Below are 24,526 nucleotides of genomic sequence, written 5' to 3'. Positions count from 1 at the left end.
CAAACCCCAAACATTAACCACCAACAATTTCGCCTCGACAAAATTTCTAGCAAAAATTTTGATGAAGTTTTCTAAGACTAACATTTGAATAAGATGAAAGTTTTAACAACCAAGTTTTTTTGCTTTGAAGAATTCTGAGATTTCGCGCAGTGTAGCAATCATATGGCATCAAAATTAAAATCCGTGTTCCCTAAAAAGGTCCCGGAGGGGGGGGGGGGGGGTCAAGCCCCAAAAGCCCAAGGAGTCGGTAACTACGGCGCTGAATGTTTGCCTCTACCTCTCAATATATTTGTAATATGCTTTCATCATATGGTCACGACGTCTGAAAAGTTGTCCGAAATTGTCCATTTTTTAAGTTTTTCCAGTTGCCTCTTCAACGTATATGTCTACATTTTGCACCAATACAATATTTTTGGCACAAGTACAAATATACATACAATCAACCAATTCTCTAGTCTTTCTCTGTCTCTAGTCTATTTGAACGCTTAAGCAATCTGATACCTTAAATCCAATCTGAAATAAGGGAAAGTCAGTCAAAAGAAAACCAGTCGTGTGCGCTCATTGTACAAAGGTTGTTCATTTAAATGTTTCCTGGTTTTGGTACGACGTTTCTGTGTTTCTCTGCCGTTCTATCTTCTTCATTTTGTTTGAAGTTTCTATCCCCTTGTTGCCCAAATAATGGGGTTTCCAATGATTTACAATGACCTAAAGATTTTGACGTAAATGGAACAAACAAAACATCGGATTTGTGTACGAAACGAGCGAATAGGTAAGTTAAAAAACTGAATTCAAAGGTCATTTATTCATCGAAATGTACTTGCTTCTACAGCGAGAAATGTGTGAAGACAATACGCTGACGAATACACTAAGGCAAAGAAGACCATTTTTGGGTCGCCTAGATAAAAAGGATTTCATAGAAATCTCAACTTTTAAAAGAGGAAAGGAGTGACTCTTAAGTGGAGACGAAGAAATTAATATGACCGATGCGATTTATTCCGAATTTTACGTAGAAACGCAAGTTACACTAAGAAGAAAAAATTATTATACGATTTCATTTGTATGAAATTAAGAAAATGTTGCAATTGTTGCTTCAACCCTAATCTCGCCTTCTGATAACAAACGTATTACACAGGCAGCTTGCATTATGCATAAACAACACAGACTTGGTTTAAGGGTATCGTGGTTCATGGGCCATAGTGGCAATGGGGTATCTTGGTTATGGGGAATCCTGGTCAAGACTCGCAAGGAAGGTTTGAAAAAAATTTATGTCGAGAACGTTCTTGAGTATAAGCATCGATTGGCACAAAGAAATGATAGGAAGCGAACAAAACAAGAAAGCCAGCATCACCACTTTTGCAGTTGATGAAGTGAAAAATACCACATATTAACACCTAACATATAAAAATAGTTAAGCTTGCATAAGTCGTAATATCGCAAACAAATAAGTACAAAGCCCAATTCCTTTTTTGCAATTATTTAAAAAAAACGGCCAGAAACAAGACATAAGAAGCTTTTCTCGGGATGTTTCTTGACGAGCAAGAGGGTAACACAAACATCTAGATACGAAAATCTGAGGAAGAAATTTTGATTCTAAAAAACAGCACAAGTAGAATGAAACTACAAAGAATTACCTTTTGTATAAAGGCACGGGAAGAAAGATGTTTAAGAAGGAGAAGCAGATTTGCTTTTGAAAGGCTAATACATATGTTTCTTTTTAAACCACGAAAACGACCAAGATGGCCACACAACCGATGGCAAAATATCTTGCAAGCCTGCACGATTCCGTCCAACCAATCAGCATTTAATTAGAAGAACTTATTGCACTTTGATCAACATTTGAAGAAGGACTAAGATTGTTAAAAAGTCTGGAGTCATTTTGCTGAGCCATCGAGCTAGATGATGCAGAGCTGGATTTTTTGGGCAGAAGATACGAATCCTCAGCCAGTTGTAGAACATCTAGTCTATCCTCCTTCCGGTATGTCAGACATTTCCGGATAAAATTCTAGGAAAGAAAACAGGAAACAGATTGTCAGGGCTCAAGAATCTAGCTCAAAATTGACACAGAAAAAAATATTTTCTACAATGCAGCTCTTGATGAACTAGAAAAACGGCAATTTTCAACGAATACAGCGTATCACATTTACTGCATTTCGAATAACTACCTAAGAAAGCTAACTTTGAAAATCAAGTCAGGATTTTTAAGTCTAAAGCGGATGTTGGCATATTGGGAAACTTATTAGACACTCAGAACTGTGACATCTTTATCTCACTTCACAAGTGAGTTGAAATTTGGCGCCTTTAAAAATATTATCAATCTGGAGCTCATTGTTTCAATAGAAAAGAAGACTAATTAACAAACAAACCGTTTTATAATCTAATCAAATAAATCAAGTGTACCTACCTTGCCCTCGTTGCTGACAACTGGCTTAGCCGGGAATTCAATGTTTGTCGCTTTTATTATTGTATTTTGTTCTAAAATTGATGCCTGCGATAGGTTGTGTCCGAAGGGCTACAAATTGATATATGCCGTTAAAACTCTTGCTGCATTCAGTTGCAATTAATTGATATTTTAAAAGTAAAAAAGAACCCAGTTAGGATCATTCCCACCAAAGGCAGAGTAGCCACTTAAATTCATACCTTAAAAATTTAGTCTAAAAAGCTTCCTTTGCAGTCGTACAGTCAAATAACTTTTACAATTGGGACTTTCAAAAGGACAATTGACTGTGGCAATAACCACTGCCTGCCGCTCGTGAAAAGATTCCAATGTTGTGAAGATCCATCGACGTGTCAAAATGTGGTTTAAAGAGAAAATAAACTAGTATACATCAGAAGACATATACAGCAGAAACTACATTAATTACAAAGGCACATGAATGCAAGCATGAGTCATTGATGACTTGCTATTTGAATCCAAACACGTGATTCAGTAACTTGTCTTTGTTGCAATTCAGTGTTGCAATAGCTTGAAAATGCAGACTATATTGCGAATGCTTTTGCTAGAGTATTGGCTTAAAAAACAGGCACTAACAAACATGGGGGCAAGGGAGCAAGGGGGCAAGGGGGCGTGATGGATGAGCGTCTCCAAAAATACTAAGCGGGGACCCAGCCAACCGAGGTAGCTTTTTAATGCAGAAGAGACGTACTGGGAACACCAAACAACAGCATATTTTCCTTTTTTAAGAAACAGCATATCAAAAGATGCTGTCAGCAGTGGAGAAGCTCTATAATAGTAATGCATAATTTACATTTTGCCAATGATAAGAATTCTTTCTACAATAAGTTTTTCATTTTCATCTTGCGTCACATCCCTAAAATCCAAAATTCGGCGTCTATTGCAATGAAAAAGCAACTTACCTTCTTCCCGTAAAGGCATTGATAGAAAATTATTCCGATTGACCAGACATCTACCTAATAAATAGAGCGAAGAGGGAGGGTCAAATGTCGTTAGCAGACGAAAATTATGCGTTAAAATGGCAGAGAAAGGAATAGAAATCATTGCAACTTAAAATTTCTTTTTATTCTAGCCAACTTTGCATTGATGCCTAAAATCCATTAAGTATAGATCCCAGCATCTGGCCATACAAAAATACAAAACAACTCATGACGGTCCATTTTCCTTAGACAATAAAGATAATGGATATATTTTAATAGACAATGAAACATCAATTTCAATCGTTAAACTTTCAAAATTTCAACAAATTTCAAAACCATTGCTTATTCAACCGCCCTAAAAAGGCAACTGCAAGATTCGTAAAAGTGGGGCTGTGCCTTTCATCAAAACTTTCTAGTTTTAGATCTTTCTATTAGATAATCAACTGATTGCTACTTCGACATATTCTCAAATGTACCTTTGATGAAATCTTCGGAGGTGACTTGCCAATAATAAAACATTCTGGCGGCAGGTACCAGTAGGTTCCAGCTCCCTGTGACGTCAGATCGATGCAGCTCTCCATAGAATCTTCTGGCATGATTTTACTTAGGCCAAAATCAGTAATTTTGACTTCCCAGCTGGACTCCCCTGTCCCTAATAGAATATTTCCTAAAATACAAAGAATACCTGGTGAATCTCAGGAATATTTCATGACTGATTAGTTTACGCTGCAATTCAGTCAGGCCAATTGCAAAAACCAAGGCAAGTAGTCCATTGCTCACCAGAACAAATTATGTAAAGTATGACAGCCGTAAAATGTCATCAAAAGATTAGCCATGATAAAGTAAGAGATAAGAAGAGCATTAGGGCCGAATTGTGACGTTGAAAGTCCAACTAATGCTACGAAAATCGAAAAACTCGGCGGTTAGATAAAATTATTCGATAACCTTCATGGCTTGATAAAGATACAACTGTAGAAAACACAGTAAAAATCAGTAAAACCCCGAGTACCAAGACATATGTCAATCATGGGCTTTTAGAGCACGAACCTGGTTTCAAGTCGTAATGTATGACGGGGGGTTTCCTCTGATTCAAATACTTCAACGCATTGATGACCTGTAATAAAATCATCGGACCAGTTTATTAACACTGCGTGAATGCAATTACAAAAGCTAAAAAGACAAGGAAACAACGAGAATCTCATTTCAAATTCAGTGCAAACGCAATGCGAACATAACACAAGCACAACGCAAACACAACGCAAACATGATGCAAGTACAACGCAAACATGATGCAAGCACAACAGAAATATGATGCAAGCAAAACGCAAACATGATGCAAGCACAACGCAAACATGATGCAAGCAAAACGCAAACATGATGCAAGCAAAACGCAAACATGATGCAAACATGATGCAAGCACACTGCAAACACCAGGCAAGATTTGATCTTAACAAAAAATAATGTGGATGCAGAGATTTCACCGAATCGTCTACATTTATAAATTGTTATCTTAAATTGGTGTTGTTGCTGTTTAGTTGATTCGGTAAAATATATTAATTTTTCAATTTTTCGAAACTGTAATTTCAAAATGTAAGGAATATATAAAACATTTGTTCACCTGCATGACAATCGCTCTTGCCTGAAAACAGAAAAAAAACATTAATTGATGTATATCACATATGATAAATCACAGGTTGTAGCAAATGGCTTTGATCAAAAAACTTCTTGAGATGTTTGCAACACAGGTTTTGTTAAATGAATCGAAAGATGTTTGCAAAAAGGCTAGCTAACCTCTTTTTCAGGAACCATCTTCTGTTGTTTGAGAAGGAAATCTAAATCATTTCCATCACAGTATTCGAGTACGGTAACAAATCTGTGAAAAAGTGAATGCGTAATCAACTTTTTTTCGGAGAAGATGTGACGATTTACAAAGTCTTCGGACATGAAAACAAGGGCCTTCCATAACAAGGGGTCCAAAATAATATTTTGACATAATTTAAATTCAACCTCTTGGTACAAATATTTTCGATTGATGGCTTGATCCGTATGGTGCGAATCGATGTACTAAACACTTAGTACACAGTTGTTTACGACGACTAGAAAAATTGAAAAATTGAAGAACAAGAAAAATTGGAACTTACGAGTTTGAATCGATTTCAAAAACATCGAAGAGACGGACAATACGCTGCAAAATGAAAAACAATACTAGTTTAGTTGGCCATGATGTTGGAGCTGGAGCTGAGTTGGAGCTTTAGAATTGGATTATCGCCAAGTTTGATTAAAGGAAGCTACTCGTAGATTAGTGAAATTTCTTTATCTTTGAAGGCAAGGCACACAAAACTTAATTATAGATTTGTAAATAATTACAGATTGAAGTACGTTCATCAATTTATTTTCAAGTAGCTCTCTAATGATATCTTTAGCTCGAGCGGGCGTCAGTGCCAGCCAAGTTAATTTTTCCACATCTCATCTGATTCTCTTATTTGAATACGACCGTCATTTTACCTTGCTATATAAAGGGGCAGGGGTGCAGTCCCGGAGGGGCACAGGGGCCTCTTGACATGGGGACATAGCTCTATTTCTACAGCTAACTGTTGTTTTTTCAGCAATTTTCGTGAGGGCTTCATTTCAGAGTTTTACTCCCTGTAGATAGGCTTTTGTTATTGACAACAGGATGGTTCCAAATTCAATTATAAAGATGTAACGTGCATTCAATGACCAAAAATTGACTGTCACACTCAGTAGTTGCAATATAGAATTGTCCCGCTCTATGCACCAAAGAATGCACAGCTCTACCTATATGACACCGAGCACTTTTCGACAGACCAGTAAACAGTAATGCTAATTGCTGAATAAACAAATATGTAAGTTAGAAGGTAGAAGAAAACAGCTTTAGATAAATACTTACAGGATGGTCCAATGATTTATGAATATCATACTCCCTAACTGCATGTCTAAAAATGGGACGGAAAAAATTCAAATCTGAGTCAAAATCATGTCATTGATCAGAGCGCATGTGCTGAATTCATCGAAGGGTTTAAGCCAAAGATTGTTGGGTGGCCAGACATTAATCATAACGAGAAGATAAGGTTAATTTCAACCAAAGTTGGATGCATTTGGCACCAATAAAAAGGTGGAAAGCAACTTCTAAAAAAACATACTTGATATAATTGGCCTTCTTCTCATCCTTCCAGTCTTTGTTAAGTTGATGAATTTTGCAAGCGACGTAACGCAACTCTTTCACATCAAATCCCTGAAACAAAATTCACTTCAGGTTAAACAAATTCAAGGGAAAAAATACTCAATCTTAGGCAAAAATCAAAACACAAATGAAAAATTGTATTATCCGATGATAATTGAGGTTTGACAGCTCGAAGAAAGTCCTATCCTGTTTTTTAAGATTGACCCAATTTGTACGAATTACATCTGGTAATTGGCAAATAATAAGGTAATTGGCAAGACAAACAAACATTCAGAGCAGCCGTAGCTTTTTTGTATTGCCCTCGAAATTGAAATCACATGACTCCGAGCTCGAAACCTGCCTCTGCACGAGACGAAGGTAGTCTCAGGTAGGATATCCGAATTTCAAATGCTCCACTGCTCCACTTAAGGGCTTCGAAGGGGACTGCTTCACTGCTCCACTAACGGCCTTTGCTTCTGTTGGGAAATGGACGTAAAAATTTGAGAGAAAAAACATCTAAGAAAGTTTAGAAGCAAACCTTGTATACTTCACTGAATCCCCCTTTGCCTAGCAGCTGTAGCAGCAAGTACCGATCGTTTAACGTCGGGTGGTGATTAAATCTGCAAGGAAAGGGAACGATTCTAGATACAAAAATCTTACTAAAACCTTTGCTGCCCATTTACACAAGCAGCAATCATGAATTGTTAAAATGAAGACTCAATGCTATAAAAAAATCGATAATCTTCAAGGATGCAATGAAAATTAGAGAGAAAGCAAGACTTGAATATAGAGTATGATGTATAAAACAGTTTGTCTTATTAACACGTTGACTCGAAGAAACAGATATCGTTGAATTAAGCCAGTTGCTTCGGCCTAAGACCACCTCATACCATGTTGAGATGTGCCTTCTTCATCTGAAGCTATTAAAACATTACAATGACACTCCCAATCAGGTAAATTTTTACCTTGACAGATCCTCGTTGTGAATTCTTTTTATTTCTCTTATGTGAATGTTTCTATTTCTTTCCAGTCTTTCCAGCTCCATTTGCAGCTCTTGCTCTTCCTATTTACCAATACAAACATACAAAGAAAATTAAAAGCGATGCAAAAAAACATTTACAAAAGCACTTGGCATTCAACCCTTGGCATTCAACCCTTGGCATTCAACTCAACTAGCTACCCCCCCCCCCCTCCGTGAAGCAATCTTGTTTACTATCAGCCCCCGTGAAGCAATCTTGTTTACTGAATGACAGCGAAGTACAATTTCTCAATCAACTATAATATCTATTTTCATAACTGGTAAAACCTCAGAACACGACATAAAACTACAAATACAAACAAAAACCGGAACCATGTTAGCACAAATAAGAAAGGCCAAGCTGCATCCAGAAATACGGCGGTTGTACACGTGAGATTAGAAACGATAAATGAAATATAAAGAAATACAAAATAAATGGAAAAAGGTAATTAAGTATGAACCTTCTTAACAGCTGCCGAGCGTAGGCGCAAAATTTCATCTTGCTCATGGTACTCGTTCATCGTCAGCCTAAAAAAATATTTCATGAAACATCAAATTTTGTTAAATGATGATATATATAATTATATATAAATTTTCTTTTTAAGAAGCATTCGAAATGATTGGTATATCAATTTGGTTGCAATGCCAAATCCTTCTAGATTAAAGATCCGCGGATTTCAAATTCTTGCCGAGTTCAATGTTCTAATCTTAGTTTGGACAGCAGTATTTCGAAAATTCCCGAGTTCATCCTTATCACTAAACCCTCTCCCCAGCTAGATCATTTACAAAAACACAATTGCGCAACAGAACAGCTTCCATGAAAACAACCTAACACATACTAACAACGCGTACATGAAGGAGGACTTGGCTTTTCTAACAATCAACGTTTTGAATCCCTTAGGGAAATACCTAATGGTTCAGGGGTGTTTAAGACAAAGCGAGAGGGGTGTTTGCTAGGGGAGATGGTTGTCTGTTGGGTGTGTTCTTAAAATTGCGTTAAAGCGACAAATGACGAGTAGCAATAAAAGCTAGCTTACGATCTTACATTAAACATGAAATCGGAGACAATAAATTGGAAACATACCCGGCTGGAGTTGTTGGTCTGGAGAAGGAGTCGTCGTTTTGATACTGTTGTTGTTGTTTCTGTTTTCTTTCTTTCTTTTCTTTTGATAGAATCAAAGTATTAACTGTTAGATGTGAAAAATAACTCTTCAATAACAAATTGAAACAATTTTAAAGATAACAGTAACTCGAAGACAATCTGTTTTGTAGATATCTGATATTGCAGTACAAACATCACTGACGATTTTACCTCAATAGAGCACAATGGTAGCTTAAAAGTCAGATGTCTTATCAAATGCTGTTTACAACATAATTAAGACAATTGCTCAAAGTATCACAGTTAAGGTTATACTTTCCTCTAAAGAGTGGAAATCAGGATAGCAAGGGGAAATATCTTCAAAAGGCTACTTATTATGACGACAAACGCAATTTGCTTAAACATGCCAGCCTGCAAAACATCAAACGAGCAAATTCCTACCAGGTTTGCCTTCAGTTGGCGGCTTTCTTCGCTGGAGCAATTTCCGTTGTTTTTCAACGTCCTCCTTTGTTTGATTTATCTTCTCCAGTGACCTGTGAAGACATAATAAAAAATATCGTTCAATTTTCGTTCAAATTGATGTAAGCAAAACTGTTCTACTGCCAAAGGTATAGCATCGCAAGCTAAAAAGATTTGCAAACAGTTATCTTGAAGGAACTAGACACAAAAATGGCTTTGCAAAAGGCAACCATTTTAACACTCTCCAGATAGTGACACGAAATGATAAGCTATGAAACATATATATGAAATTGTATACCCAGTAAGGGATCGAAATAGGCCAAACAGGAACACAACAAATTACAGTTGCCCAATCAATGCCATTGACATATAAAAAATATCATCAATAGAGTCTAAGGGTGAAGAGGAACTCCTTCTGGGTTTCAAAGCGATTTTACAAAAGATTTGCATAATGTTTGAGCAATTCGCGTATGTGTTTATAAAGCAGTACTTACTTAGTGACTTCTTTAAAAGCATGTCCATCATGCCACTGTTCCACAAACTGGGCACCTTGCCTTTATGTAAAAAAAAGGAAAGAGGAATGAGTCTTCAAAGAAGTGGGCAAGAGAGGACGCAATATGACCGTTTGATTCCATAAAACCATAAATACATCGACTTCAATCGACTCTATAAACATATTAGAAAAGGAACGATCCGCTTTATTTTTTCTAGTGTCTAGGAATTAGCTAACATACTTTAAAAAAAATAGCTTGGTGCAGTTTGAAAATGCTTCATACATGCAAACATAACTGGAATGGGGAATGAACCAGACGGTATGAAAGGACAGCTATATAGAGCTGGTTGTGAAATAAAAAGGGTTTAGGGTGATGGGGTGAGACAGACTTTGAGAGGAAAGAGGATCCAGCTGATGTGATCGGAGAGGATGTTGAAGTGTAAAGGTGATTAGCGGCTGCAGGAGAGATGGATGTACTGATGGATGGGACAATCATAGGCTCACCTAACAGTGTTGAACTGTCCAAGACGCAGGTTGTTTTTCATTGCAAGTTCTCTTCGCTCTTGCTTGCGATCGATAGCCTAAGGTACAAACGAAGGATTTTGTGACCTAATAACTCAAGTATACATGATGTTACTTGCAAAAACCGTAAAGTGAAACTTGCATCTTCTCAGGCTGCGGGTTTGATGGTTTTCGAAGATTTTTAAAAATGTAAATTCTTTGAGGCCATAAACTGAAACTAAATCATGTTTTGACTAAATCAAACCTAACCAAGAGCTACTATTCCTGGAATTATTTAACGTGATATCTTGAAAATTGTAGTAACGGAATGGGATTAGGAATGGAAACTTATAAATTGCATTTAATATGAATAATTTGCAGGCAAGATCTGGAATGTTGGCTAACCTCTTGAATGAGAAAATCTTTGATGATCTGCAGACTCTGCAAAAGAATGGAAGATTATCTTTCACATGAAAAGAAAGGAACTAATCTATTTATTATCTTTCAACAAAATTATCGTTTTATCAATTATCTTTCAACATCGATTATCTTTTAACAAAAATGACAATTGACAAATCATTGATAACTAATATTCCGCCCCAGTATACAGGTCTCTTAAGAGCTGTTGAACATAAGATAGATGCCGCAGTGCAGTGGGTAAAAAACATTCCCGGAAACAGAGTTATGATCTCTTGAAAGCACATGAAACTGAAAGTTATGAACGTGTCATGGAAATATGAAGAGATTTTATGAAATGAAACTTCTCACACCTTGTCTAATCTGTCTTTCAATTTTGCTTGTACGGCCTTAAAAAAAATCACCAGTTACTTTGCAGCATAGGCTGATTGCAAAGCGTTTTCTCAAAATATAACACAAAAAAATTTAATTGAGATAAAAGGAGCATGAAATTCAGAATACCCGAATATATCAAGCTTGAAGAAACGTTAATGTGAAATTGCAAAATCTAACAGCTACATTTCAGGAGAGAAATTTAGCATCTAAAAAGTTTTGCAAGGCTTTGTGTGCTGAATATATCGAAATTCTGCCATGACATATTCTCAAATTCACGAATCTGATCTTGCGAATATAATTCCATTATCTGCCAAGCAGCATTTGTAAATATTAATAGAAATCTGAAGGGTATTCTACGCAATTTACTTCCTACAAGATCTTAGCTGTTATTGTTAGCTGCACACGGAACAGAGGATGCCTGCCAACGAGATTAAAATGCAGATTGTGGAAAGAAGACTTAGAAACTCCGCTGTTAAAATCTTACCGTTTGTGTATTTCTTTGCTGTTCCAGCTGGGATATTTCCTAAAAAATAAATCCATATCTTCGACACAGAAGGACAACAACAATGGCGAAAAACAAACATTTCAAAACATTTCTGAGGCCTTTTACATTAAATTTAGGAAAATCACGAGAAGAAAGAAAATCATCAATGAAATACATCATTTGATAACTTTATAGTATATTTTACCCTTTTCAAATCGTCAATTGTCCCATCCTTTCTTTTCGATTCTATGCCGTTTGTAACGTTGTTTTCCAGCAACTGAAATCATAAGTTGAAAAATTTAATACAATCCAACATACTCGATAAGGTACAGTAAAATCATAAGGAAAATGGTTCGTGCTACACAACAAGCCTAGTGTCCACTGCCATCATAAGTGTCCTTACAGCAACAAGCCTAGTAAACTGTATCATTGGCGAGTGAGAAAACACTTTTCTGTGCGAAAATAGATGGTGCAGCAGCGTAGGGGACTAGTATATGGAGCGCATCTTTGACAAGTTATACAACCAACATGATACCAGCGGAGGGCTAATACAAAATTGAATTTAGCCTTACATCCAATGGTGTGAAGTTCGCATTTACTGAAGTCAAGCTGCCACAGATTCAGTAGACCAGGGAATTTGTAGCCTTTAGAATTACCACAAGCAGGTGCAAAATGTTGCTGTGATCAGTGGCAATAACATTTCTGAAGTCCATCCCGATGCTACACATTAAACTACAGCCACGTCCATCGATATATTTCAAGCAAATAAATTCACGGAAAAACCCCAATGATGAAGTTGTCTCGAGTTAGCTACTCAGCATAAAAACACATACTCAAAAAACAGATTTGCAACATTTTATGATAATGTATGAAATTATTAGGATTTGAAAGACAAAGAGAGAATATAGAATAATTTGTTAACCTTAATATCCATTGCTTTTAAATCCGTCTGAAAAGAAAAATACAAATAATAAAATTGAAAATAATCCCCTCTCATCAAAAATGAGTAACCCTAATCCAATTAATATTTCACTGGGCAAAACATACGATCTTTTTAATATATTATTACTTGTTTGCACTATTACAATACAATTGATATTATCTAATTTGCCAAATCTGAAATATAAGGCCATAATCATTTTCTACTATTTATTAAACAATGCCAAAGCGCGATAAAAATGTTTTTTTCCAACAACTGGGCTTGCACCTATAACTTTATCCATGCCTTGATGGGAAATAAAGAGAGAGAAAATGCAGCGGATGTCTGTTTTGATCTGCCTTCTTTTTTAAAGAAAATTTTTCATAAACTATGAGCAAAAACTCAACTCTTTCAAAAAACAAAGAACTCTTCTGTCGTGAAAAGGATAATTAAAAAACTGCAACTTTATGATGAGAATAGAGAAGCGGGTTTTGTAATAAATATATTTTCATATAGAGAAATACCTGTGTTGCTTTGGTAGAATTAAACATATTAGAATTCGAGAGGAAAATGTCTCTTGATGCAGAATTCTTCGCAAAAGATGCCGAAGATTGGCTGCTGTTGCCTTTTGAGACATCCTGAGTACAAAGTGAATGCAAAATTTTGAAAAAATAAAACAAAAAAGTGGGTTTTTCGATGAATACCGTTTAAGTAAAAAATGAAGTTGTTTGCAAAATAAAAGAAGTTGTTTGCTAAATTAGCGAGCCACTTTAAAATTTTCTTAAGAGAAAGAGAAATAGGTAGAGCCAAGTGAATATGGTTGAGCAAAATAAAAAAAAGAAGAAGACCTCGCAATAAACATGATCGACTCAAAATCCAACTTTTTTAAATTTCTAATGCAATGCTACTGGAATCTTAAACTTAGTTTGATGTTGTCAAAAACAAACATTTTTATCAGAAGATGCTTTGGGAATATCAAAAAATAAAAAAGAAGCTCTTTAAGCATTAATTTTTCAAACAAAAGATGAGTCACACAAGAACAATCTGTTATCTTTCAAACATAAAAATTTTACAGGTACACATTACCAAATGAGTCGCTATGTACCTTTGTTCCAAAATATTTGGTAATTTGACGACCATCCTGGCTGGCACCTTTGCCCGACTTCGCAGATCCTGAAAATTAAGGAATACACAAAGTTTGAGTACACTTACGCGATCTCCTTGAAATATTCCAATATACTGACATTGATGACAAAGTATTCTTCAAGTTCTAAATCTACCACAATAAGCAATTTTCGATACAAGGGCGAATTTCACTTAAATATAACCTTACAAATTGCTAGAATAAGACAGATACCGTCATCTGGGGTCGCAGCACCCTTTCTCTTTCTGCCTCTTGTACTAGGTGGCTTTTCAGGAGTTTTCTAGAAACAATTATAAAGCAAAGTTATCAATGACACAAAATTTACATTTCACTTGCGACAAAAAAGGCGCATTTGACCTTAAAGAAAAATTTTAGTTCAAAAATGGATTAACAGAGTCAGGTTATATGTAGAAACAAAATTGGAATATTACTTTATGGGGTTGGGTCTTCCAAATTTAAATGAAGCTGCATTCGATATAGTTCATTGCAAGGTTATAAAAAAAATAAGCAATTAACCACGTGCCTTAAAATACTTACGTCATACGTATCCCCACTCGAACTTCCGGTGGCTTGTGGACAAGAGGAGGAAACTTGATCCGAACCAAACTAAAAATACCCAAACATATTTATTGACGAACAAGCATTCACTGAAATACACTAGGCACTTAAAAGTCCTAAAAGTACATAGCAGTGTTATGTTAGCTTTTAATAAGGTAAATTGGAGGTATTCAAATCTTTCTTTTATTGCTAGTCTGCATTTACACAAAGTCTTTATCAGGGAAAAGGTAAAACAGAACAGGGAATGGATAGCCTAAAATGACCAAAAGAAAAATGTTGCTTTCATAAGTTGCAACAACACAGGTGAGGGGTTACTCCAAAGCAACACTTTAAACTACAGTCTCGTCCATCGATATATTTCAGTCAAATAAATCCATGACAAAATGTCTTGCTTTGAAAGGTTCTAGCCAAAAGCTTAGCACTCACCTTGCCAAATATTCTTGCCTCGAGGAGTTCTCTTCTTTGTGGATCAAGTCCTTCCATGGTCTATTTCATGCAGGATCTCCGTCACCTAAAGTAGATTAATTCACATTGAAGAATAACAGCGATATCTTGAAATTTAAACGATTCTTTGCCAAAGAGGCGAAAATTTATGTCTAAGGTAGGGGGGGGGGGCAAACCTCCAAAAACAAGCAAATTTGCAGACAAACGACAAAATTCACTGACAAAATTCACTGACAAAATTCACCGACAAAAGCGCCAACAACTGGTTTTAAGCGGATATCTAGCAAAATTCCGCCACTGCCTTCACAAAAAGTAAGATTTTAATGTGCTTTTAAAAACAACTTCATCTGAATGTGCCTCCAAAGGGGTCAGGTCCTTTTTTCAATTTGTTTCCGTCCTCTTGACTTCTTAACCTCTGCCTATTTGTATTCAATTAAATCAAAAAAGCCCTTGAAATTACCCATTTATTTTGCAGTCAGTTGTCAAAGAGAGAAACAAAGTTTTAATCAAGCAAGTCATTTGTCCTGCAAAATGGCTCAAGATAGGGTATCATAACTAAAAACTTTTTTCATTAAACATTTCTTAGAATATAAAACCGTCGGAGAATGACCAAACCGAAACATGAAAGGGAACTATTGTGAGATTTATTCGCGAATCCGAACATTCGGTGTCAGTGACGTTTTTTTTTTACTTGACAATGGAACTAGCCACAAAAGCAAAACGGAACTTGAGAATGGAAATTTAATGCTCTTAAAGAACTCTCCTGCAATGCAATTTGTCGTAGGGCAAATAAAAGCCAAATTTTATCACATCTTGTGAGTTCTTCACCGGGTCTTTAGCCTTATAAAGCCTTTAAGATCATATATGGCCTTGCTCCTAAAAGCTACAGTAATAAATCTCTTCAGGATATAGCTTGTCTGACCTACAAAAACCCATCCCAAAAAGATTCAGAACGAGTAAGTACTTCAATCCAATTGCTAAACTTAATTGAGAGAAGAAAAAAGTTGCAAATTGGAAATTTTCTTAGTACAAAGGTTTTCCTGACAAATAAAATCATGAAACTTTAAAAACATGACAAAAAATTTAATTCTTGGAAGTTTAACTAAAATGTTCAAATCAAAATCTTAAGACTTTGAAGGTAAATATTTAAAGAATTTAAAAGTAAGACAAAGTATAAAGTAACTAACAGCATAAAACTCCAGACTCAGGCTGGACAACCTTTTTTATGGTCTTTGCTGGTCTCATATAAAAAGATTAAATTATACTTTCCATAGGCATGTTACATATCACAAAGTTCTGATAGGGCAACTATACATATCATATAAATGCATCCCCGTTGTTGAAAGAATTTAATTTTAATAATCATGTTTGTTGATGGGCTCAGTGAACCACATGTCTATATTCTGGCCAATCAAGACTGTAAGCTGAGCAGGGTGAAGCAGGAAGACTTTCCAGGACCCAGCCAGGTGCCAGGTGCTCAATTTCAAAAAAAGCAAGAAACACTTCCTTGTTATTTCTCTTTGTCATCTTTTAAAAGAACTTGAGAAATTGTGGAACAAAAATCCCAAACTAGGCTTACATTTAGTCAAATGATTTGTATTCTAAAACTGCCCCAATTTCCTCTCATCAAAATATAGGACCGTTTCCCTTGTGGTTGGAAAACTTTATTAAGGAGGTAGGGTATATCAACTATTTAACAACTAATGACTGTCATATGCACCACTTGAGAAGATTTTATGGATCAACAACAACTTATCAACTCAAAATTTCCATGTTGATTTAAAGACAAAAGGATTCACAGGTGTAGAACTTTTGCTAAATCTAAGGAAAGCAAAAAATTTAATGAAAGTGAAGTTTCTCTTATATGAGGTGTGTGGGCAGCTCTGTGGGCACTTTCTTAATATCAAAGAATTTTGCTAGCAGGTGAATAAACAAAAAATGCACAGTGCACCATTATTTGCTCTAATGGGGGCGAAAATGAGGCGAAAAAAGGCACTTTCACTTTGTGGAATAGGCGTGCTTCACAAAATACGCAGAAAATAAAGTTGCATAGTGATGACATTACAAAGAACAATTTAGACAATTTTTGAAATCTGAATACATATCATGAACAAAATAACACTGTTAAAAATCACTGAGCAAGGTCATTCAGATCAGTTGCAAATTGGCTGAAACCAAAAGTGAATCTGTTGTTTTCCCTGAACCAGATATATTTTGTTCAATACACTTTTTGCACCAAGTGCTCAAGTTAAAATCTGCCTAGTACACACCAAAAGTTTGGCTATGTTGTCTTTGGAAGCAAGAAATTTACAAGCAAAGACGATTTTTAGGTTAAGACATTACTGCAAATTTGCATACCATTTTCAAGCCATATATTTTAGTCAAAAAAATGTTTATCAAATCTTTACAGGGCCAAAGCTGTGATGAAGATTTTTCCAACATTGGTGGCCAGATTCACTCTGGGTTGAGATAAGGTCAATAAAATACCCGAGTTTGCTTATGAATTACAAATGTAGTTTTGACTTTGATGTGAATAAGTTAAGTCACTATTCAAAACAATGTTGCAGCTTTGTAGCATTTATAAAAGAAAAAATTAATGATTTTTTCTCAATGTTTTGAAGGTCTTAATAATTTTTGTTGCCATTTCAAGCATGAACATGCAATGCTGTAAATAATGATGACAGCACTAGTGAAAGAAATGTTAAAACTGGGCAAGTTAATGATGTGCACAAAGCAGATGTGATGTCCTTTTTGGACAGTTATTTCACAAATGGCTCCAAGTTCAACATGTTCCATGTAAATGTGCACAAAGCAGAGAAAGGTTTAGAACCATCCCTGGTGGAACATTTAAAGGTTGTAATTCATAAATGCATGCCAGATGACAGTGATTTGATGGACAAACTGTTCACATAGCCATATCTCCACAATCTGTAGACAAAGATCCAACTGATTTTGATGTGGTCAGAGTTCAATAATTATAAAAATTTGTTTTTGTAATGCATTCTTCGTCATTTAATGTGTGCGATTGCATAAAATTCATAAAAAGGGCCAGAAATTTAGATTTTCTGACAAAAGATTTATAAGCGCTTTATTTTTTAAAATTTTGTACATAACTTTGTGTAAGTCACGTGTGACAAATCACACTATTCAAAGATTTTTCTTGTCTTTTATCTGAAAAAAGGTATTTTTAAGTTCTATACCTTATTGAAAGAGATTGCCAATCTGATTCGTAACAACAGAAGAGATCACCATATTCAGCTTTCAAATATTTTCTCTCAAAATGTAACATTTGGATCTAAATAGACAACCATGAAAAATTCTGATCAGATCAGAAGTTTTTAGACAAAACAGCAGTTTAGCTGTACAGGGGGAGGGGGGGCTTCACCTTGACCCCCCTTTATCTACGCCACTGTATCAATCAATATTTCCCTATAGTTGTCCTGTAATGTTGAATGTTCTTGGAATGAGCACAGCATAAACACTCAAGCTCTCTGCAAATTGCTCCAGGGCCTCGAGGTGCAAGGGGCCTTATAAAGTAATGAATTCTGTTTTGAAATAAAATTGATTAAAGTAACAAAATTGTGCTCAAAAACAGTAAAACATTTTAAGTGAATGAACAAATTTAAACTAGTTCAAAGGGTCTGGTCGCAAAAATTTTCTGCTCGCTTCGCTCGCAGGGGCCTAATTCTCTGTTTTTACCCCAGGGCCCCCAACTCTCTAGGCAGCCCTGCATGCAAGTTTCGAACAGTGACAAAGCAGTCGCGGTTTGCCCTTTCGTTTACGCTAGCACTCTGGAACCGAGCTAATTTTGCACTGCCATCCAGAATTATTTTGACCCTGTTACAAAAAAGAACAAAATTTTTACCATCACGGTTCCGTTTTGAACAGGACTGTGTAAACGGGGGTCAAAATAGCCTGAATTTTAAGAGTGTGAATCGCACGCATGAAAAAAATAATATGTGTGGTTTGCCACACGCATGGTGATTTCCTTATGACGAAGACTGGTGATGTCATCAACTTGCCTCTCCAACAACTCCATAACCTTATCACCAAAGACCATGGATTAACAATAAGCCCTTTGCATCTTTAGAAGGCTGGATTTTTTGGTTCAGGACTATACACACAATCTTTTGCAGAAATTTTTTGCTAATTTTTTGCCAAACTCCTGCAAACATTTTAGAGGTAAGAAGAAATGATTTGTCAATTCAAAAACAAATTCTACTGTCTTATCTTATTCACAACTTGATAAGAGATATATATTGTTCACACTATATATTTTTCAAAGTCACTGCTCATTCCTATCATATCAATCTACCAAACAAAATTATATGCCTATCAAAACAGAGATAAGGATCGCACTGAAAATATTATTCAAGGGAATAATTCTTTAATTTTGGCTTGTATATATATTATCTTTTGATAGAGTTGCTGTTCGGTTTGGTTGAGTTTTCCTGAAGCAAATCACTGTTGATGAGTTCAATTTTGTGGTTTTATCAAACCCAACCAAAGAACAAATAAATGAAACGAACACCATGAAAAATGATTGGCTTAGGGTAGTTTCATGTGACCTCTCAAACAGAACTAGCAGGATCGCCGTTGTTTGTCATCTTTTGGCCAACCGACCAGTGACGATCAAGTAAATTAAAACCCAAAACAATGTTGGCTCAGGGCAATGAGGATCATTCCAATTTTTATGTGATTCAAATACAGGGAGGGTAGAACGTGCGTTATAGCCAGGTTACCTTCCCAGAGGTGACAGTGATAATTATGTACTCCTTGCCAATGATAGTCTATTCTTTTGCAAAAACCATCAGCATGCTTCACAATCTTTTCAAAAGAAATAGCATGCTTCACAAAATTATCGAATCTGGAGGGTGGGGTAAGCAGAAATGAGACGTGGGTCGGTGTAAATTGAAGTTACTGGTGAAGATATTGATGGATGCCATCCACACGATTCTTATAGGGAAACTTCGCAGTTAGATTTGGATACATTGTAACCAAGTAATGAAAATAAGAAATTCTAAAAACAGGCATATTTATTTAGTAACTCAAATGACTCTTTTTTGCCATATTATCCATGAGACAAACACGTTGCTGGTCAATCTGAACAGCTATAGATGCCGGGCCTAGGCGGAGAACGGGTCGACATCGACTCAAATAACTGACGAGAAAGGACCACCAAAAATACTTGTCGACTCACCTATTTCCACGAAATTGTTCCCCAGTAGTATTTCTTGGTTTTGTGAATTTCTTGAAGGAACAACTTTACAAAAGAGGCAGATTAAGTACCATTTAAGTTACAGTTTTCTTGGTTCTTAAAGACAGTTCGAATGGTGTTTCACAGGCCAACTGCAGGTTCTCGGGAAGCCGGGATCTCCTGCGAGACTTCATTGTTATATTACAATTTGCCATTGTCTAGGCGCGGGATTCCCACGTATACAATAGCCTGTCCTTCGCAGTGGCTCTAAATATGCAAGATGATCAGCAACGCTGTGAGTGTGAAGACCACGTACATTTAGATTAGATGAGGTGGCTCAAAATGTCACCAGAAAAAAATTAGCTACCAGTTTTTCAAACAGCCTAGAGCTTTAACCATGCTTATCCAAGATTTTGCGACGAACGAAAATGATGGGATTGTAAAAAATAGCACGGCTTTTGCAATGTACGAAGAATGTGGAGGAATGGTACTTCGATATTATGAATTGGCGATGTGGACAAAACTGATGATGATGATGATTGATGATTATGATGATGATTATGATGATGATTGATGATGATGATTATGATGACGACGATGACAATGATGACGACAACGAAGATTCCAAATGTATTAAAAGTCTGAACTTTTCTAGATGCGCTTCCAGTTTGTTTCCCAGACAACTAAGAACCTTTATGCTCTATGAGATTGCGATTCACGGACTTAAAATACCTAAAAAACGGTGGCACGAGCTATGACTGGCCAAGATTACAGAACTCATTTATTGGGGCTCTGTGAATGGAACCTAACTGGGAATCTGTTTTTTTATTTGACGAAGGACATTTTTTGCTTGATAACATAACACGAATAATTATTCTTATTCGGTTGCTTTATCAAAATGCGTTTCGCAGATTTACAGTTTCTTGATAAACAGCGGGGAATGCTATGACGCAGCAAGTTTACCAAACCCGATCTTTGAATTCCACTATCAACCTTTGCAAGAAAGAGAAATCGATGCGTGCCTAACGATCCCTAACGACCCGCGCTGACAAAACGGTTCCAGCATAGTGATCTCGCGGCAGTGCAATTACTTGATTACGTAGGGGAATCTTTCGTACGTAATTGTGAGCAGCCAAACTTTTAATTTCGTAAACTTCCTAGTTGCGAGTGCAAAGATTTCTTCAACTCGGCAATTCAACTATTTGATGAAGAAATGTAGTCATAGATCCCAAGATTATTAATTGATTATTCCCGTAACTGTTGGTCTGACCTCACACGATCCAAATTTCTATTTTTTTACGTTATTCCTGCACCAAACTATCTTATCCAGCATATTGACCCTTTCTTTAAAAAAAAGTATGGGTTCTGAAAAATTTCGAATGAATTTTGGATCAACCCCAGAGAAAATTGAAAAGTCCCTGCAAGCATTTTATGACAATTTCGCAAAGCCTGGAAATCTTCGAATAACTTTCACCGACTTTGCAAAACTTGCGAAAAACTAAACAGATTTGAAACACTTACAATATATTTTCCACGACTCATGCATGAAAGTTAATTCTTGCAGAAACTCGTGAAATCGCATATTCCCGCACTTTCTTTTGTATCCTACATAGCAAATTGCAAATTATACGTCTAATTACGTTGACGCTTGACAGGATGAAAGCACCATTCTCGATTACGAGAAGTTTCTGATCTATTCTGGCTACCGTTCAACATGCACGTGCAGAACCAATTTTAACTGCACAACGTCACGAGCAAAACTAAAGGTGATTGGTCGAATCTAAGAGGATGACCACAAAGGGGATCTCAGGCTAGCAGCCGAACCCAATTTAATAGCACGATTATAGACCTAAGTGTCGATTAGCGAACCTCAATTGCCCACTTAATCGGGAAACTCACGATTCTCGATTGTTCGTTTGAGAAAATTGGGAAAATCCTTTGATTTTGGCATTCAATGCCTGCATTGTTTCGATTGTCTCTCGCCTTTGAATTCGGCTTCTATGTTTCCATTGTTGAACTCATCAAAATGCCGATCCATTGTTACACAATTGGCAACATTTCTACATATATATATATATATATGGATGCCCATCGAGCTGAGCAAAATCCCCCCTTCATGTACTCATTCTTCGTACATAAAAATAGCACGGCTTTTGCAATGTACGAAGAATGTGGAGGAATGGTACTTCGATATTATGAATTGGCGATGTGGACAAAACTGATGATGATGATGATCGATGATGATTGATGATGATTATGATTATGATGATGATTGATGATTATGATTATGATGATGATGATTGATGATGATGATTATGATGACGACGATGACAATGATGACGACAACGAAGATTCCAAATATATTAAAAGTCTGAACTTTTCTAGATGCGCTTCCAGTCTGTTTCCCAGACAACTAAGAACCTTTATGCTCTATGAGATTGCGATTCACAGACTTAAATACCTAAAAAACGGTGGCACGAGCTATGACTCGCCAAGATTACAGAACTCATTTATTGGGGCTCTGTGAGTGGAACCTAACTGGGAATCTGTTTTTTTATTTGACGAAGGACATTTTTTGCTTGATAACATAACACGAATAATTATTCTTATTCGGTTGCTTTTTCAAAATGCGTTTCGCAGATTTACACTTTCTTGATAAACAGCGGGCAATGCTAAACCCAGATCTTTGAATTCCACTATCAACCTTTGCAAGAAGGAGAAATCGATGCGTGCCTAACGATCCCTAACGACCCGCGCTGACAAAACGGTTCCAGCATAATGATCTCGCGGCAGTGCAATTACTTGATTACGAAGGGGAATCTTTCGTACGTAATTGTGAGCAGCAAAACTTTTAATTTCGTAAACTTCCTAGTTGCGAGTGCAAAGATTTCTTCAACTCAACTATTTGATGAAGAAATGTAGTCACAGATCCCAAGATTATTAATTGGTCATTTTCGTAACTGTTGGTCTGACCTCAGACTTTTAACAAATTTCCATTGTTTCTATGTTTTTCCTACACCAAACTACCTTATCCAACGGGGTCTGAAGAATTTCGAATGAATTTTGGATCAACCCCAGAGAAAATTGAAAAGTCCCTGCAAGCATTTTGTGACAATTTCGCAAAGCCTGGAAATCTTCGAATAACTTTCACCGACTTTGCAAAACTTGCGAAAAACTAAACAGATTTGAAACACTTACAATATATTTTCCACGACTCATGCATGAAAGTTAATTCTTGCAGAAACTCGTGAAATCGCATATTCCCGCACTTTCTCTTGTATCCTACATAGCAAATTGCAAATTATACGTCTAATTACGTTGACGCTTGACAGGATGAAAGCACCATTCTCAATTACGAGAAGGTTCTGATCTATTCTGGCCACCGTTCAACATGCACGTGCAGAACCAATTTTAACTGCCCAACGTCACGAGCAAATCTAAAGGTGATTGGTCGAATCTAAGAGGATGACCACAAAGGGGATCTCAGGCTAGCAGCCGAACCCAATTTAATAGCCCGATTATAGACCTAAGTGTCGATTAGCGAACCTCAATTGCCCACTTAATCGGGAAAGTCACGATTCTCGATTGTTCGTTTGGGAAAATTGGGAAAATCCTTTGATTTTGCCATTCTATGCCTGCATTGTTTCGATTGTCTCCCGCCTTTGAATTCGGCTTCTATGTGTCCATTGTTGAACTCATCAAAATGCCGATCCATTGTTACACAATTGGCAACAATTCTACATATATATATATATATATATATATATGGATACCCATCGAGCTGAGCAAAATCCCCCCTTCATGTACTCATTCTTCGTACATAAAAATAGCACGGCTTTTGCAATGTACGAAGAATGTGGAGGAATGGTACTTCGATATTATGAATTGGCGAAGTGGACAAAATTGATGATGATGATGATGATGATGATGATGATGATGATGATGATGATGATGATGATGATGATGATGATTGTTATTATTATTATTATTATTATTATTATTATTATGATTTTGATGACGATAACGAAGATAATGACGAGGACGTAAGATGGATGGTGTTTTAGTGGAGTATTTTTATTATTTTTGATGATGTTTGTGGTTGATTATAATGGTCATGATTCTGAAACGAGGATAGGAGCCGAGCTCGTCTGTGAAAGAACAGCAGGGACATTAACAGGGAGCTGGTTTATTAAACAGAAAATATTTTTTTGTCGAAATTGATATATAAACCGTTATAGTTTTCAATGTAAATAAATGTTTCAATCAAATACCTTTCAATTAGAAAGGAATGAGGGATTTATTAATCGATAATGAACACTACAAATAAATCGAATCTACATAAAAGATCACAAATTTAAAAAAAAATTCAAAATAAGAGGGTATTACGAAAATTACTCAAATGACGATTATTTTAACAAGTTCAGTTGTTGGGAAATATGTTTCATCGAGAGAATACGTTACGATAAATTTGGAGGGAGTGTAATTATCTCATTAAGAAGGGAAATTTTCTTTATAGTTCTCTTGGAAAGTAAAAGTTTATTTGAAATGTGAATTTCATAAAAATCTGTTATGTTTTTGGATACATTGGGGTTGTTCACTTATACAAAGAAAAAAAGTTTCCAAAGGGTTAGGAATGAAAACAAAATATTTGTGCAAAAGCAAACTACCGATTAGAAACTAACAGACCACGGAGCGGAATGATTGAGGCTAGTTTATGAGAGAAAAGATCGAATACGGTTATTTAATTCGTAAGCAAATTCGATTTAGTTTGCGAGTATTTCATGGTTGGAAAAACAATTGTCTTTACATAGATATTGATCTGAGTAGCAATGTTTTTGTTCGCAAGCAATCAAGTCGAGATTTGT

The 24,526-nt window shown here is 36.1% G+C and overlaps 1 protein-coding gene across 1 annotated transcript; it reads right to left on the bottom strand.

Moving 5' to 3' along the window:
* Positions 1–971: 971 nt before the first annotated feature.
* On the bottom strand, positions 972–20,082 carry LOC135682680 (serine/threonine-protein kinase tousled-like 1). Its single transcript, XM_065197666.2, has 28 exons — positions 19,665–20,082; positions 14,447–14,531; positions 14,000–14,068; positions 13,676–13,742; positions 13,424–13,491; positions 12,843–12,956; positions 12,322–12,348; positions 11,605–11,676; positions 11,400–11,438; positions 10,894–10,929; positions 10,529–10,564; positions 10,127–10,203; positions 9,624–9,683; positions 9,112–9,203; positions 8,656–8,734; positions 8,033–8,099; positions 7,519–7,616; positions 7,092–7,173; positions 6,534–6,625; positions 6,281–6,326; positions 5,514–5,557; positions 5,164–5,245; positions 4,991–5,011; positions 4,420–4,486; positions 3,849–4,039; positions 3,355–3,408; positions 2,402–2,509; positions 972–2,002 (listed from the first exon to the last, which is right to left on the bottom strand). The coding sequence occupies exons 2-28, from the start codon at positions 14,501–14,503 to the stop codon at positions 1,802–1,804; spliced, it is 2,046 nt and encodes a 681-aa protein (XP_065053738.1). The 5' UTR covers positions 14,504–14,531; positions 19,665–20,082; the 3' UTR covers positions 972–1,801.
* Positions 20,083–24,526: the final 4,444 nt, after the last annotated feature.

The sequence above is a fragment of the Rhopilema esculentum genome, chromosome 16, assembly GCF_057945365.1.
Source record: "Rhopilema esculentum isolate cy_ngs chromosome 16, ASM5794536v1, whole genome shotgun sequence".
Taxonomy (NCBI): domain Eukaryota; kingdom Metazoa; phylum Cnidaria; class Scyphozoa; order Rhizostomeae; family Rhizostomatidae; genus Rhopilema; species Rhopilema esculentum.
Note: the sequence above shows the minus strand (reverse complement) of the source record. Positions and strands in the feature narration are given on the sequence as shown.

What these genes read in the sequence shown, in the direction of transcription:
- LOC135682680 (XM_065197666.2), bottom strand. Translation starts at nt 14,503, where the DNA reads ATGGAAGGACTTGATCCACAAAGAAGAGAACTCCTCGAGGCAAGAATA. An exon ending in ATTCTACCAAAGCAACACAG is followed by an intron (nt 12,349 to 12,842) that starts GTATTTCTCTAT and finishes TTTTCTTTTCAG; the next exon opens with ACGGATTTAAAAGCAATGGA. An exon ending in TTTGAAATCGATTCAAACTC is followed by an intron (nt 5,246 to 5,513) that starts GTAAGTTCCAAT and finishes ACTTTTTCACAG; the next exon opens with ATTTGTTACCGTACTCGAAT.